At 33.8% G+C, this 15582-nt stretch overlaps 1 protein-coding gene across 1 annotated transcript; it reads right to left on the bottom strand.

Annotated features, from left to right (window-relative positions):
* Positions 1-263: 263 nt before the first annotated feature.
* LOC145681981 (uncharacterized protein HI_1418-like) lies at positions 264-671 on the bottom strand. Its single transcript, XM_081753585.1, has one exon. It carries the CDS (start codon positions 669-671, stop codon positions 264-266), a length of 408 nt encoding a protein of 135 aa, XP_081609711.1.
* Positions 672-15582: the final 14911 nt, after the last annotated feature.

Below are 15582 nucleotides of genomic sequence, written 5' to 3'. Positions count from 1 at the left end.
ATTCTCCATAAATCAATAACATTATATACGTTGCTTTTATCTTTTAAGTCTATTTCGCTAACATCCTGAAAATACTGATAAAAATTATATCTATCTAGTGCATCTAGTTCATTCTCATGCTTCTCAAAATAATCTAAAAATCTATTGTGTATAGCTTCCATATTTATCTTAAAAAACTTTTATGGATACAAACCATAAAAGCGCTTAATCATTTTTAATCATATATATAACGTCGCTAAAAGAATACCCCTGATTTAGAAGATTTAAAGTTCAAGTTGTTCTTCAGTTAGATTCTTTTTGATTACGACGAGTCTATGAATCTTGCCTGGGTCTTCTGTGTATTGCCCTGTTCGTCTGATTGATCGTAGTACTTTGGTTGTTATCCATCTCTTAAACTCTTTGGCTTTAGGCTTCTTTGATGATAGCACTAAGGAATACAGACCAGGCTCGTTGATGAAGATTGCTTTACCATCACAACGGCCGTCGATTTTCCCGACGTCTGTAAAAGACTTAAACTCGCGCCTGTCTTCAATATCAACGTGATTGTTTACAGCGTCTCTAGTGTTTTGGAATCCAAGAATTTCCCCAACATCCTTACCGTTGAACCATACGGCCCCGCTATCATCAATCACAGTTAGAAGGTCTTGATCTTGAAATTTAAACACGCTCATGGTAACTGGCTGACTTATGATTTTAAGCTTAGTGGTTCATTTTTGTTAGTGTGTTGACCTGAGAGACTAAACTTTAAAGCACTTGATGGAGTTAATGACAAAGTTAGTTCTTGGGTTATACGGCTTTGGAGCAGGGTTTCGCGTTTAAACAAGTTGTGGCTTAATTTGTCTAATGTGTTGGAAAGGGTTGTTAGTTGTATGTAACTTTGTCTCTTCATCTACGTGTCTTTCAATGGCGTTTGCGGTCTTTTCATAACCAAGTATGTCGGCAATATCTTTAGTTGCGTTCATGAACCCGATGCGGTAGTCGTCGCTCTTAATCATGATAACGACAAAACTTTTATGGATACAAACCAAAAAAGCGCTTAAACATTTCTAATCATATACATAACGTCGCTAAAAGAATACCCTTGATTTAGAAGATTTAAAACCATAACGCAAAGATGACCACATATAACTGAGTTGAAGTCTTGTATTCGTTCGTCATTGTAAAGTAAGTTTTCGGTACCAAGATATTGTACCAGTTGTTTAGGAGGAACACCACCATAAGAATCGAACACGTACTTTATGTTGTTATCTTTCCAATAGCATATCCAATGAGTACCAATGTTTTCTGACTTATCAAGGTTAACTACACCACACTCATTTACATAGGGTTTTTGTGGAAGTTCATCACTCATAAATACACCTCTAAATCGTTTAATTTTTAATTCTTTAGCCAACCTCTCTATATCGAAGTTGGTCAATGGTTTTAGTTTTTTGACTTCTTTGGTTTACCTGCTCCCTGCTTTTCATCCATAGCCATATTGTGTCTTTTTTGTTCTCCAAGTTCTTGTTTATTCTTCTTAGCATCCAGTACAGTTTTAGTAATCGCTGCTGCGCCACCTGCTATTGAGCCAACTGCTCCTAAAGCTGCTAGAATGGCTGGAATTGTAAAAATAAAACCGCCCATATGCTCTTTCTTAATCTTTTTCATTTGTGCAGTAGTTAAAGTTAAATTCAATCCTTTACCTTCTTTAATTTTCTTAGATTTATCACTAAGTTGTTTCTTTGTTAATACATGATCAATATTTAAATCCTTTAGTTCGTTATAAGGAACACTAAACATACAACCTTTAATGGAGCACATCTTCTCTATTTATTTAAGAGAAAATCTTAGTTTGTAAAAGTACAGTAGTTGTTGCTCCACCAAAATCAATTAAGGAATTACTTTCCTCTGTTATCCTTATCTCAAAATTGTCAACCTTGTCTTTGGATATAGGGAAAAATAATGGGTAAGTAGGCTTGTAAATAATACTATGTTTGAACTCAGCATCTGTTTTGAATGATGCTATGATCCCTGTTTCTCTATGTGTGTATTCTGTATCTTACAGCGAACATTTATAGTATCGAACGGATGAAACTTTGGCAACTTACTTCCAATATGTGTTTTGTTCTTTTCTAAAACTTCAAAAACATTAAACCCGAGGACAGTGCCTATACTCCCAATTGTAACATCATTACTATCAGTTTCAATTTTAACTCTATTTCTTAAATGATCTTCTGATAATGTTATGTTGATGGATTGAGATTTTAAATATTCATTAAGACTGTTTAAGCTGTATTGCCCTTCTGGTATAAAAACTCGTCTATCACCATATGAGAAACTGTTTGTTTCTGTTGTTATGTTTGGAGTTAGATATGTACTGCAAACCCAACTAGTCCTATACTTAAATAGTTGCTACCGTTGTCTAATTCGTAATGGAGATTCTTCTTTAAAACAGAAGTATCACTCGTTAGCTTAAATAGCTTAGCTATTTATTATATAATAAATGAACGAGTTTGATTTACCTAGAGATATTCCAAGAGAGAAAGTAATCAAGTTAATAGAAGATGTCATTCAAAAGTTAGAATACAGTTTAAAGAAGAAAAAGAGAAAACTACAAATTGTTAAATATGCATACTACACTTTGATCGTGTTATCAGTTATTCTTTCTGCAGCAACTGGGTTTATTAATATTTTTATACCTGTAACAATTTACTCGATATTAACAACGTCTCTTGCAACTGGAAGTGCTATAATAACAGGTTTGTCTTCGAAGTTAAACATAAGCAAAAGAAAAGTCGAATATAAAACCATTGTCACTTGTATTAACTCATTTAATGAACAGTTAGAGATGATAATAACATTGAATGGTGAAATGGATAGCGAATATATAAAAGATACGTTACCTATGGTTTTTTAGTAATTGATATGACAAGGAAGGTAAACAATGGTAAGTATAGGAACAAGATAAAACAATTTTTAAACGTTTTATGTTTTTTCACGTTTTACGTTTTAACGTTTGACGTTTTTTCACGTTTATTGACGTTCTCTGACGTTTATCGGCGTTTGTTCGTTTTCTATACAATAAATGGATGAGAAAGAAATTGATAAGAATATTAAGTTGAAGGAGTTCTTGATAAAGGGCTTCAAATCTTGGAAGAAAGAAAGAGCAGGTATATACGATAAATTTAAAACACAAGAGCAACCTGTAATTGATGCTATTCAAAACTTAGGAAGTGAGATCAAAGAAGTAGCAGAACAAAAAAAAATCTAATAACTGAACTTGTTCCAGTTGCACATAAGTCGGCTTCAATTGATCCTAGTCTACTAGAAACACCTAAAAAGATAACTTATGATAGTTCCCCAAGTAGTAGTGATACGCCTATAACGGGAGAAATAAAGCAGATGAGAAAACAAATTAAAGACAAAGTGGAAGGAGTAGAATCTTTAACAACGGCACAGTCATTTGGTAAGATTGCAACGAAATATTATAGTAAAAGAAATGATACTGTGTTTGGAATAAGAACTGTAGAAGAATAATAATAAACAATATGGAAAAATAATAAACAAGATAGGAAATTTGGAAGTTAAAGTGAATGGTGATGATTTGATAATTAATGCTAAATCTTATAAAGGAACAGAAGGCCTATGGGAATTGTTAACGACGAATACTAGTAAAACCATTGAAGATTATGATGATGATGATTTTGAACAGTACAAGGAAATAATAAAAGAATCAGATGCCGCCTTCCAAAAATATAATCAAGATAAAAAAGTAGCATCTAGTAAATGTTCAAAGTACAGTAATATTATCAAGCCTATTTGGGATAATTATATTAAACCATCTTTACCTCCAACACCACCAAGAAAGAACACGACACCTAAAAGGACTGGTGAAGGAATTAAACAATACACAGAGATACCTAAAGAGTATGTATGGATTGATGATGTGAGAAAGCTTATAGATAGGTTAATAGTTGTAGATGGAGAAGAAAAGGCTAGAAATGATAAATTTTACAATGGGAAAGTAGGTATAGTAAGTATGATTAATAATAAGCTTGCACAATTTATTCCTAATGATCCAAAAGTATAGGCTATTTGATTAAGATCTTAAAAACATTACCAAAACGATTCTGGAATGATGAGAAGCTTGGAGAAGGACTAATGAATAAGATTTTAAAAATGAAGGGAATGCCAGAGTTACATATACCAGGCTTCAGATTTTGTGGGCCTTTTACGAAGCTACAAGATAGGTTAGAGAGAGGTGATGAAGGTATTAACCCATTAGATGAGGCTTGTAAAGAACACGATATAACCTACAGAGACAATAAAGATACAGAGTCAAGACATATTGCAGATAAGGAACTAGAAACTAAAGCATGGAAAAGAGCATTTAGTAGTGATGCGCCAATTGGTGAACGATTAGCTGCTTTTGGGGTTGGTACTGCTATGAATGATAAGGTTAAGTTGGGATGGGAATTATAAGTTTCTAATTGTTATTATGCATGAATCTTTTATGGGTATATCTCATAAAAGCGTTGTTTCAAGATTTTCTTTATAATAAATGGATAGTGTTGAGAGTTACGAGTTACAGAGCTTTAAGGCTAACACAACAACATTTAATAATTTGAATGAAGCTAACAAAGATATTGAGTTCGATTTCGATGTGGGGGATGGGTTCGTACATCCACACAAAGCAGATTGTCATATGACTTTTGAAGTTGTTGTTGCATCAGTTGGAGGAACATTTGGTGCAAATTATACTATAAAACTTGTAGATAACTTCTTACCATTCTTCTTTTCTCAAATTGAGGTTAGAAAGCATGGAGTGGTTATAGATAAGATTGAGCTACCAGGAATAACATCTACAGCTATTGGAGCATTAAATATTTCCAAACCAGAAGTTGAATATTTAAAACAAGCTGGATTTGAAACAGATGATAAACTTGGTCTGAGAGAGGACCTTAGTGTTTTGTACCCATTAAGATTAATTCCAGGCTTTTTAAGTGATAATAAAGATGTTATGTGGAAAGGTGGATTGAGAATAACATTTACAAAAGCTAACAACAATAACGATGTCCTGTACAAATGGACTGGATCAGGAGCAGGTGCAGCAGCTCCTCATGATGGAAAAATAACAATAAAAAGTATGGAGATAAGAATGCCTATTGTTGAATACGAATCTAATTATAAAAACAAGTTAAAGTTGAATATTCTTAAAGAACCCAAAATCATGTTTTCATTCCATACTTATCAATGTGTTCAAAAGGCTGTTGCGGGTTCTTTCTTGGAGTTTGATGTTACTACTCAATTTAATTCTAGACAATTTGATATGCCTGATTTCGTAGTTGTAATGTTCCAAACTGATAGAAGTGGCAAACAAACAGCAGATGCAAGTAAGTTTGATCATTGTAAGGTAAAGAATATCTATCTTAAGAATGGGAGAAATGAGGTATTTCCAAAAGAATCAAGAAACTTAGATATTGCTAACAAGGATTATTTTAAGATGTACGAAGATTATACTGCATTTAAGAGAATAACATGTGGCAACACCGAAATGTACTATGACCCTAAAGAGTTTATAGACAACGGACCAATATATGTGATTAATTGTAGTAAGAGGAAAAATGTATCGGTAAATGAGAGAACAAACATAAAGATTGTTGTAGACTTTGCAGAAGCTGTGGCTGCTGATACCATATGTTATGCGATTTTAATTGGGCGAAAGAAATTTACATATGACCCTAAGAATGAGAAAGTAGTAGAAGAGTTTTAGATAGTTAGCAAAATATCAAAAACAATTCAAGGATCTAAGGGCCAGTATCGCTGGCCCTTTTTCAGTTAGCCATATTGGACTTTAAAGGGTATCGAAAAGATACCCTTGCATCCTCAAACTGTTTTCATTAACGATTTTTTATGGAAGTTTTCCATAAAACGAAATTGACAAAAAATGATTAAAATCTTTTGGTGAAGATAAAATTTGAAGCGTGTTCATTGATTCTCTATATAATAAATACGATGTCGAGTCATATTGAGCTTTTAAATAAACTTGGGAGTCTTGAACAAAAACAAGTAATTGGATTAAGAGAATTAGAATTAAATACAGAATTTAAGATTGTGAAAAAGGAAAAGATGAAAACTAAGTTTGGAAAGAGCATATTAGTTGAGTGTGAGAAGTTTAAGGTTTTTCTTCCACCTAGATTTATAAAACACTTAACAGATAAAATGATTCATGAGATCCTTAAAGATGGAATAAAAATCAAATACACTGGTCTAAAAGAAAACTATTCAACTGTTGAGTTCTGTATGTAAATCCAAAAAATGAACAAAAATGAAGAAAAATATGTTGTCAGAAGTAAAAAATAGAGCGATTAAAATGGATCCTCAAGAAAAGTTCATTCTTACTAATAATTTTAATGTAATTGTGAAAAATGTGCAAACCGAAGTTCAAATTGTTTTTGATATTAACGGCTGTCTATTCACTGTCTTGAATTACGATCAGAGGACAGAGTTTAAGAAGTCATTGTTTCCTATAGAGAACGAGGTGAACAGAAGATTCCATTATCAATATCCGAACTTGTAATTTTAAGTATGTTCTAAGTGTATAAGTGTTTTTATAGTATCAACACTATAAAAGCTAAGGCCTTTGGATATACAGAACATAATGTCATTTAAATTTTAAAGATATATGTATAAATAAGAAAGTTATTTGAGTTTTTGTAATTATATCCTTAGAGTTATGCAACATACAAAACAATCGATAGATAGGAAATTTATTTGTCTATTGATTGCCGTTTGAATTTTGAAAATCGGTTAATATTTGACAATGTTATAGCCAATTAAAAATTCGGGAATTTTTTACGGGTTTATTTTTGAGTTTTTGGGAAAATGTTATTCTTTAAAAAAGTCTTAGAATTTTATTGTGATTATGGTAGTATTTTTTATTTTTTCGATTTGATAAAAATTAGTAGAGATATTGAAATAGGGAAACATATCCTGAGGGTTATGCAACCATTTATGCATTTTAAAAAATTGGATATGCCATTAGTATTCATTTGCCGTTTGAATTTTGAAAATCGGTTAATAAATAAGGATGATATAAGCATTTTTCATTTTTGCCCCTGAAATTTCAGAGGTTATGCATCCATAACACTTACCCATGTAAAGTATGCAACCCGCAATACATATATGGGCTATCCAAAAATGCAATCAGATTGCCAAAATATTAATAGGAGCCAAGATATAGATAATCTTATTGTTATATATTTTGAATTTACCGCTTCTATACTTATGCTCTCTCTAAAGGATTGTATTACGTTTTCTCCCCGAAGGAGACTACGTCACGGATTCAATGACGTCAGTTATTACGTTATCTCCCCAAAGGAGACTACGTCATTGTACAGCTCCCTCTGTCCACTGCTAGCTAGAAGCTCTGTTGAAGGAAGAGAGTTGCTAAGTGCATATATATATGTTGGCATGAGGAGAAGGGAAGAGAATCGGATTAGACAGTCCTGTGCTGGTACTGGAATCGTTCAAAATGAATCAGTGACAGATCATCTGTTCCGGAGTTGTATGTATTCCTTCTCATTGAGTATTCTAAGCTAATTATTAACGGATTTTCATGATTCAAGTGTGAAATGAAAGCTTATAAACTGGAGATTAAGATGCAATAAATATATTTTGTGTAGGATTCCATTGTAAGTTTTTAGATATAAGTTTTAGATGTAAGTTTAGGTGTAAAATTCTTTTATGGTTATATATCATAAAAGTAGATTGAAGGTGTATCCTGTATGGGGTCAATGTGGGGAAGATGTAATTTTCGATGTGTATAATTAGATTCTATGCTAGAGGATTTCATATATAAAAAAGCCTGGTTTGAGGAAGTGGCCCCAGATTGGTTTTATGAATACTACTTACACATATTAAAAGGCACTATAACTCTGTTCTATTAGGCTTATAAGGAATAAACATTCAATCATCAATTCACTAGTAGTACATTCTTGTACAATAAAATACTGCCTATAAGTTAAATATCCGTTACCAATAACTTGACGAATATAATAAGTTATTTTTTCCATTTGAGGCATAACCTCTTAGAACCTTCTTAGTTCTTTCTTTGGAAAAAAGTTATGAAATTCGTGCCTTTAAAAAATCCTTTAACCATGTTATCAAAAGCGAAAAATATAATAATATGAGATTCAGCATTCAAACTAATTTTGCTCGACACTCACTTGCTCCACTATACAGTCATTCTTTACGACGAAGAACAAGGCTGGACATAACAACCCCAATAGGCACAGACAGAACGGAGAACCTTCTCAGGTTAGGAACAAAATGTTAAGACAAAGCAACTAGCTCGCGTATCGAGGAGGAAGACTTGGAGGGGAGGGAACCGCGCTAACAGTTACTCACGCGAACTACCGAATCGACTCATACATTGGCACCCTTCATTTTTTTACTTTTTTTTAAACCTCTTTAAAGGGATAAATATTAACCATTTTTTTAACAGAGATACTAAAATACTCTTTCAACAGTTCTTTCATTTACACATTTTTCCAATTATTGACAATCTTATTTTACATTTCTTTCTTCTTTGTTTATTTTTATCTCTTTATATTGTGAAGAAGCATCCGGGAATTTGAGTTACATCAACGACCGCAGTATGGTTTCTTTGCACTACATGGATCACTTTGTTTTTTAATTGCATTTTTCAGATATTACTTGACACATATTCTTATTTAATCGCATTTGAAGATACTTTCTTGCTCATTTTCTTATCCAGTAGTGCTTTTTAGATACCATGTGGCACAATCTATCCTTTTTATTTTCCTCATGGACAAAAAAAGTGGGAGTGAGTTCACCAAAATGTGGTAGGGTTACTTAATCTGAAGAAAGTTAGGATGAAGGTGATCGGAGAACAATAGTTTCCAAGGATGCTATAAAAATAGAGGGTTTGCCCCTATATTACCTTCATCCTATTAAATCAATGAAGCCAAAGAAACAGCCGAACATCGGCACGTCTTATTGGCTACTCTTGTTTTCGTCATCGTCTGATTGGCTACTTTCGTTTCCACCAAGATTTTTGGCTCAAAATATTGGCAGAGTGGGCAGAGTAGTTGTGGCAAAACTGTGAGGTATGGCTTCAAGATTTTGTTATAAGGACAGATCCTCTATTTTATAAGATCGTTGATAGTTTCCGACTGTTCTATCGGAATGGCTCACTCAGAGCAGCCAACCTTAAGGATAAATATCGATCTTCGTTTTTAAAATTATTATATACTAGAAAAATTATTACATTTTCCTTTTGCAAGTGGTTATTTTAGAAACAATTAAAGTACTACTAATATTACGAACAATATATAATAATTTTAGTAATCTTAAGTTTCGAACTCCAAAACAGCGTCCCTGTCCTCAGCGTTTACGAAAATAATCCATATTAACACTATTCTGAGCAACAACAATATTTCCATGCCAACGTACACGTAATTGAAATTTAAGGAATGGATGCAGGGTTGCAATTTGCCAATTCTTAAATTGTTATTTATGTCTATTGGGTTATGATTGAGACAAACCTCACTGTTTATCTTTTATAATTAAGGAGATTGTTCGAAAAAGATGATAACCCTCAAGAAGTAAAATTTTCAGAAAATGAGTTTAAACCTCACAACTAGTGCACAAAATCGTGGATCTCCGACTAACCATGTAAACTTTCCGTCAAAATTACTATCTAATGGAACTTTTTCTTTGCCAAAATTGGTGACAATTTATTCCGATAATTATCAAAATTTTTGTGAGTTGTCATGTTTTTCCATTTGCCATAAAGATAGTTGCAGGTATATTATCTGTACTGGTTTTCGTGCCTTGTGTAACGCAAGAAACACACTTTTGTAGTACAATATTATTCCCATGAATCGTGTTGACATGTCCAAATAACATTGGAATATTATTATCTTAGAATATTATGTTATTGTATATTGTTCAATAAATTATTACTATGTAGAGTGGAGGAGTGTTACACATTGTGCAGTATTATTAGTTTTAAATATTAAAGCACAGAAATATTTTAAATATACGAAACCATAGTTACCTATAAGCTGTTTTTTCTTTCTTTTGTTTTTACATACTTTCCGCTATCACTGTATTCTTCACCGTTGTCAAGTATTGCACACTGGGGGCGTCCTGGCTGATCACAGTTGTAGAAGTTCTGAATGTAATGGATGGTATGTAACTGTACATGGACATTCGTCTTTCGCTTTCTTAGTATTAATGGCTAGGAGCTCTGAATACTTACAAGCCTTCTTTCATTTGCGTGGTAGCTTAGTCGGTGCGAGTAGTTCCGGGTTGGATTCCCAGTGTGGCACTTAGCCGAAAAGTGTAAAAACTTCTCAGGCCAATCATCCTGACGTGCTTCTTCTGGGTTTTCATTTATACCAGGCAAATGCCAAGATAATACCTACTATATATTTCCTTGTCTCTTCCTTCTTTGCCCAATCCTTTCTTCCATTCCTTTTTCCATATAGTGTGCTCGGCGAGAGACGTCATTCCTCATACATGACAGGCTACATGGCCATAGATGCCGAAAGCCTATAAATCTAAATCCTAAGTTCTTTATTTTGGTGGTTTTCCTCTCTTGCACACATTCACTTCCTCCAAGGTTTCAGTATTAAGATAGACATACCTCAAAAATGAATTCGTTTTAATCGGAAAATGGAAATTTTACCACGTCTTGCAGTTTGATATATGTTCCGCTGAGAGTACTGAAGCTCTATCAGTAAGATCTCTTGTAGACCTACTTAGGACATCCGTTGCTTCATGTTACACACTTGGAAAGAATTCTTTTTACAGCTTATCTCCGAAACTTTCAGTCATGATCCCGAAATGTATATCTCACACGATTTTGAATGTAGGTCTCTATTACACCACAATCGTCATCTGAGGGTAGCACGGTGTGTTCTGTAAGTAGAAAGTGGTGTTCCACTGTTTCGAAACGCCCCGTGGATACTGAATGAATCCAGTAAAGGGTCCAAATGGATGTATCGCGTTGCGTGATGAGACTTAGTGCGTTTGATGGAGGATTTAAAAATATGTATATGTGCAAAGTTATAGCGGGTGAACGCCATATGGAACGGAGAGGAAAGGGGTCAAGGTTGGTGGGTGAAGGGCTATGCTATGTTATTAAATACATACAATAAACTGTTGAATAGTGAAAATAGTGAAAGATACACAACGGAAACGGTTTCACATATTGGCAAAAGAAGAATGGGCGGAGTAGATCACTGACAAAAACCACCATCTTGAAATCTGCCATTTGGAAATCTGTGATTTTCTTAAATGGAAATATAGTCATGTGATATATCAAGTAGGGTCACAATGTTCTCAAAAAAGTCAATTATGAACTTTACTGATCGTTATCTGCACTTATTTGGAAGATTTAGAATCATCGTTATTGTTATTAATGCAAATCTAGGAGACTGATACTCGTATATTAAAAGTCTGGATTACCACGCATATACTTGTATGTTGAAAGTATCTACGAATCAAGAAAACTAACGGTGAAATTTGATATGCAACTTATATAATTACATTATTATTATTATTATTATATTTATTATTATTATTATTATTATTGAATTTCACTGTTAATTTTCTTAGTTTGTTGATATGTTCAACTTATAGGTATATTCATGATAATCCATAGTTTTTCCATACAAGTATCAGTCACTTAGATTTTCGTAACTAACTATAAAGATGATATTAAAGTTTCCACTTAAGTGCAGATAACGATCAGTAAAGTTCATAATTAACTGTTTGAGAACACCCTGGCCCATATTGGTATATCGCATGACTACCTTTTCCATTTAAAAAATATCACATATTTGAAAATTACGGAGGGCCGCGGAGGCTTAGTGGTAGAGCGTTCGCTACTGGTGCTTGGGGTCCCGGGTTCGATCCCAGGCCCCGCTAAGTGAACTTTGAAGTGGACAAACACCGCGTGCGTGGGTTTTCTCTTGGTTCTTCCGTTTCCTCCCACTTTCTTCATTCCACCATACTATTCATCACTCATCATTACCGTCTCTTTTAGAGTAACCGGCATAACTGTGGGACATAAAGCTCCAAAATTTTATTTTTATCAAAATAACCGATTTCAAGATGGCGGCGAGCTTCGTGATCTATTCCCCTCATTCTTCTTTTGCCAATATGTGAAAGTACGACCGTTTGCATTATCAATCTTTCACTATTTTCACGATTCAACAGTTTATTTGATGTATTTAATAACATATCATAGCCCTACTCCCGCCAACTTTGACCCACTCGCCCTCCATTTTTTATGGCCCTCAGCCGCTATAACTTTGCTCATATACTTATTTTCGCATGCTCTATCAAGCGCACTGAGTCTCATCCCGCTACTCGATTCATCCATTTGGACCCTTTAATTGTCAGATGCCATTGTTCTCGAAGCAGTTGTCAAGACGGGTTATGATTCTATCAGACCCTCTGCAAGCAAGCGTCTCATCCCTGTTCTATGTTCATGAAAGTGTACACCTAAGTCATATGCCCGTTGTTTGCGCTTGTAGCAAGCTGGTCCTGTCGTTAGTCGAGGTATTGGGGGAGCTTGCTTTGGGTTAAAGCTAATTATATCGTTCTTTGCATTTTTTGTAGCTACTTAGATCGTTTTATCTAGTTTGAACTCATTCTTGAAGTACAAAACTGGAATTTCATCTCATATGTTGACACTCCACTCTTTCTTAAATCCGGGATTTTTATCAATCCTTTCCTTTAGGGTATGTGGAAAAACGTGGTAATCCACACAAACTAAAAAGATTACACCTTTGTTGTAACTGAACATTCAATCAACATAACATAAATATTACGGAATATTGGTAATAACAAAAACAATACAAGACATTTAATAGCAACGTTATAATGACCAACTACAAGCTTATCATTAAAACATGGAAAAATTTGTTAACCAGCAAAGCACTTGACCTCGTATGACCTTCTGGAATGTCTTTACTTATCTTGAACTTAGACGGCATTCGAGACGTTTCCAGGGCATAATCAAGATCCCTGTCACCATCATTACAAATTGAACAACTTTCATCTTCACTTTGTGATGAGAAGTTCATATTTTGTTCAATTTTTAAAAACTTCAAAATTCTTCGTGTACGCTGCCATCTTGACAACCGTGTGTAATCAATTTTTCCGTGCTAATTTGGGATGTGGATGGTTACAGAAAACACTTGTACTGCCATCTGTATTAGGAATTTTGATCTGAATGATTGTGAGTACTTTCTGCCATTAACAGCGATGTATAATAAAGTATTAAATCAATTTTGATAAAATTGAGGGTTATCAACTTTTTCGACCACCCTCGTCTATTATTTAATGCACATCTACAACTTATTTGCACATTCAGAAATCGCAAAGAAAAGAGTGTACACTCTCAACTTATCGTAGATTCACCTATTAGCGCAACGATATTATCGTAAATAACATTAACGCTTATATGATCGTATACCAATATATATATATATATATATATATATATATATATATATATATATATATATATATATATATATATATAAATTATTGTATGATTGGCAAGGCCGGCTTCAGTGCAGCACTGGTTCCCCACCGTCAATCAAATCTTCTGCTGAATGATTAGTTTACATTGTTCTTCGAACTATACAATACCATCTCGAAAACAAAACGTGAAAACCTAGCAGAAGATAGTCTCGTCTGCTGTTGCAAGATTCCACTCCCAAGCTTTTCCTGGAGAAGAGCAAGAAATGGATCAAAAGTATTAAAATTAAATATACTTGAGCAATGATTAATGACATGAACCATTATAAAATATACTGCACTTATATTAAGTATTTGAAAAGTATACTGCTTTTGTCATTGAACATTAATGGAAACTGTCTCAAACCGAAAGACAATACCCTGTTTCTGTAGATATTGTGAACAATAACGAAGTACAATGAGAATGGGAATCTCACTTATTTTGTGTTTATACTTGAGTTAGGACTTGAGTGTGTTAGGACTTGAGTAACGGCGTATTTTAGTGAATGCATAGGAAAACCAATAATGGATATCTGCATCTAACTTGATGCGTCTATGTTCACAAACTGATGTAGTTAGGCGTATACCAAAAGCCTGTCTAAGTACAATGTTGATTGATTTTTTACTTAAAAACAATTGTGAAATTCTACCTTTAATAACAATATTTTTCATATCGGGAGAGAAGACGATTTATGACTGTTATTTTGAAATCTTCCCATTGACATTTTCAAGATATTTCGAATAAGCAAAAGTGATAAAATATAAATCAAATAGAAGAAAAGAAAAAACATGATAAAAGTTTTGTGAGCTTCTCTGCTAATGTCCTGACCCTTTGAAATTGTAGCAGTTTTAAGGGAGAGTGTTGGCTTTCAGATAGCTGTCTAGTAGCTTAACATTATTCATTCGAGTATACTTCAAATCTCATTCTTTTAACACTACGCTGGTAACGTTGGGTCTGTGAGACCCAAGCCTTTAAAAAAAATAATATAACTTTAGTTGACAACACTCGAACTGCTACATCCTCCCCCTACCTTCCGCTCCTAAGTTGTAGTTTAATCATACGTAGCCTGTTTTAGTTTTCGCTTGGTCATTGTTGTGTGCCGCGTGCTTTTTCATAGTAGAGTGGGCCAGACAGACCCAACGTTACCAGTGATGTTATTTTTACTAGCACGATTAAATTATATTAAGTAGCGATTTTAGAAGAGAAAACTTCATATTTCCGTGTGATGATTTGCATGTTTTTAAGCACTTGTCCTATAGAATATATATATATATATATATATATATATATATATATATATATATATATATATATATATATATATTCAAGTGAAGCATGGCCGAAAGATATGTGGCATATGTTCAAAGAATAAGGGACATGCTAGAGCAGGATTTAAGTGATGTAGCTTGCAAAGAAGATGATGAAGATTGTGATCCTCACTTTTGTTTGCCTAGTGGTCATTATACTAGTGATGAAGGAGGAAACAGTGATGGAAGTTCTGATTTTGAAGAAACTGTGCACAAATACTTTGTAAGTAGAGACAAGGACCCGAAATGGAGTAAGAAAAAAGGAAATGTGAATATTCGTAGTAACATCGTGACTGCTCGTATACCGATGTCTAAAGAATTGTCTAAAGAATTGATACAGAGGCAGTTGATGCAGAGAGCACAAAATAAACGCAATCCTACTGATCTTCGAAAATCAGCTGCAAGATTATGTGAATTAACCCTTGAAGAGCATGCTCCTATGCAGCGAGAATTGAAACGAGGACGTTGCAACATGTGTAAAGACAGCAAAACCAGGTACTTTTGCCAAAATTGTGGTAAGTGGATTTGCCTAGGTCACGCAAGAATGTTGTGTGGTGAATGTTCAGATCATTACATGTAAAGATGCCAATAAGAGTGGCTGCAGTTTTTCATAAATTGGAAGTTAGTGCAAAGAAAAATTGAAATAAAGTTAGAAGACATATTTTCCTTCAGTTTCAAGTAATATCGTCATTACCTAACACTTTTCCTTTTTTGTATCATGTCTGGAATATT

Source organism: Thermobia domestica, chromosome 1, assembly GCF_964235325.1.
Source record: "Thermobia domestica chromosome 1, izTheDome1.hap1.1, whole genome shotgun sequence".
Taxonomy (NCBI): domain Eukaryota; kingdom Metazoa; phylum Arthropoda; class Insecta; order Zygentoma; family Lepismatidae; genus Thermobia; species Thermobia domestica.
Note: the sequence above shows the minus strand (reverse complement) of the source record. Positions and strands in the feature narration are given on the sequence as shown.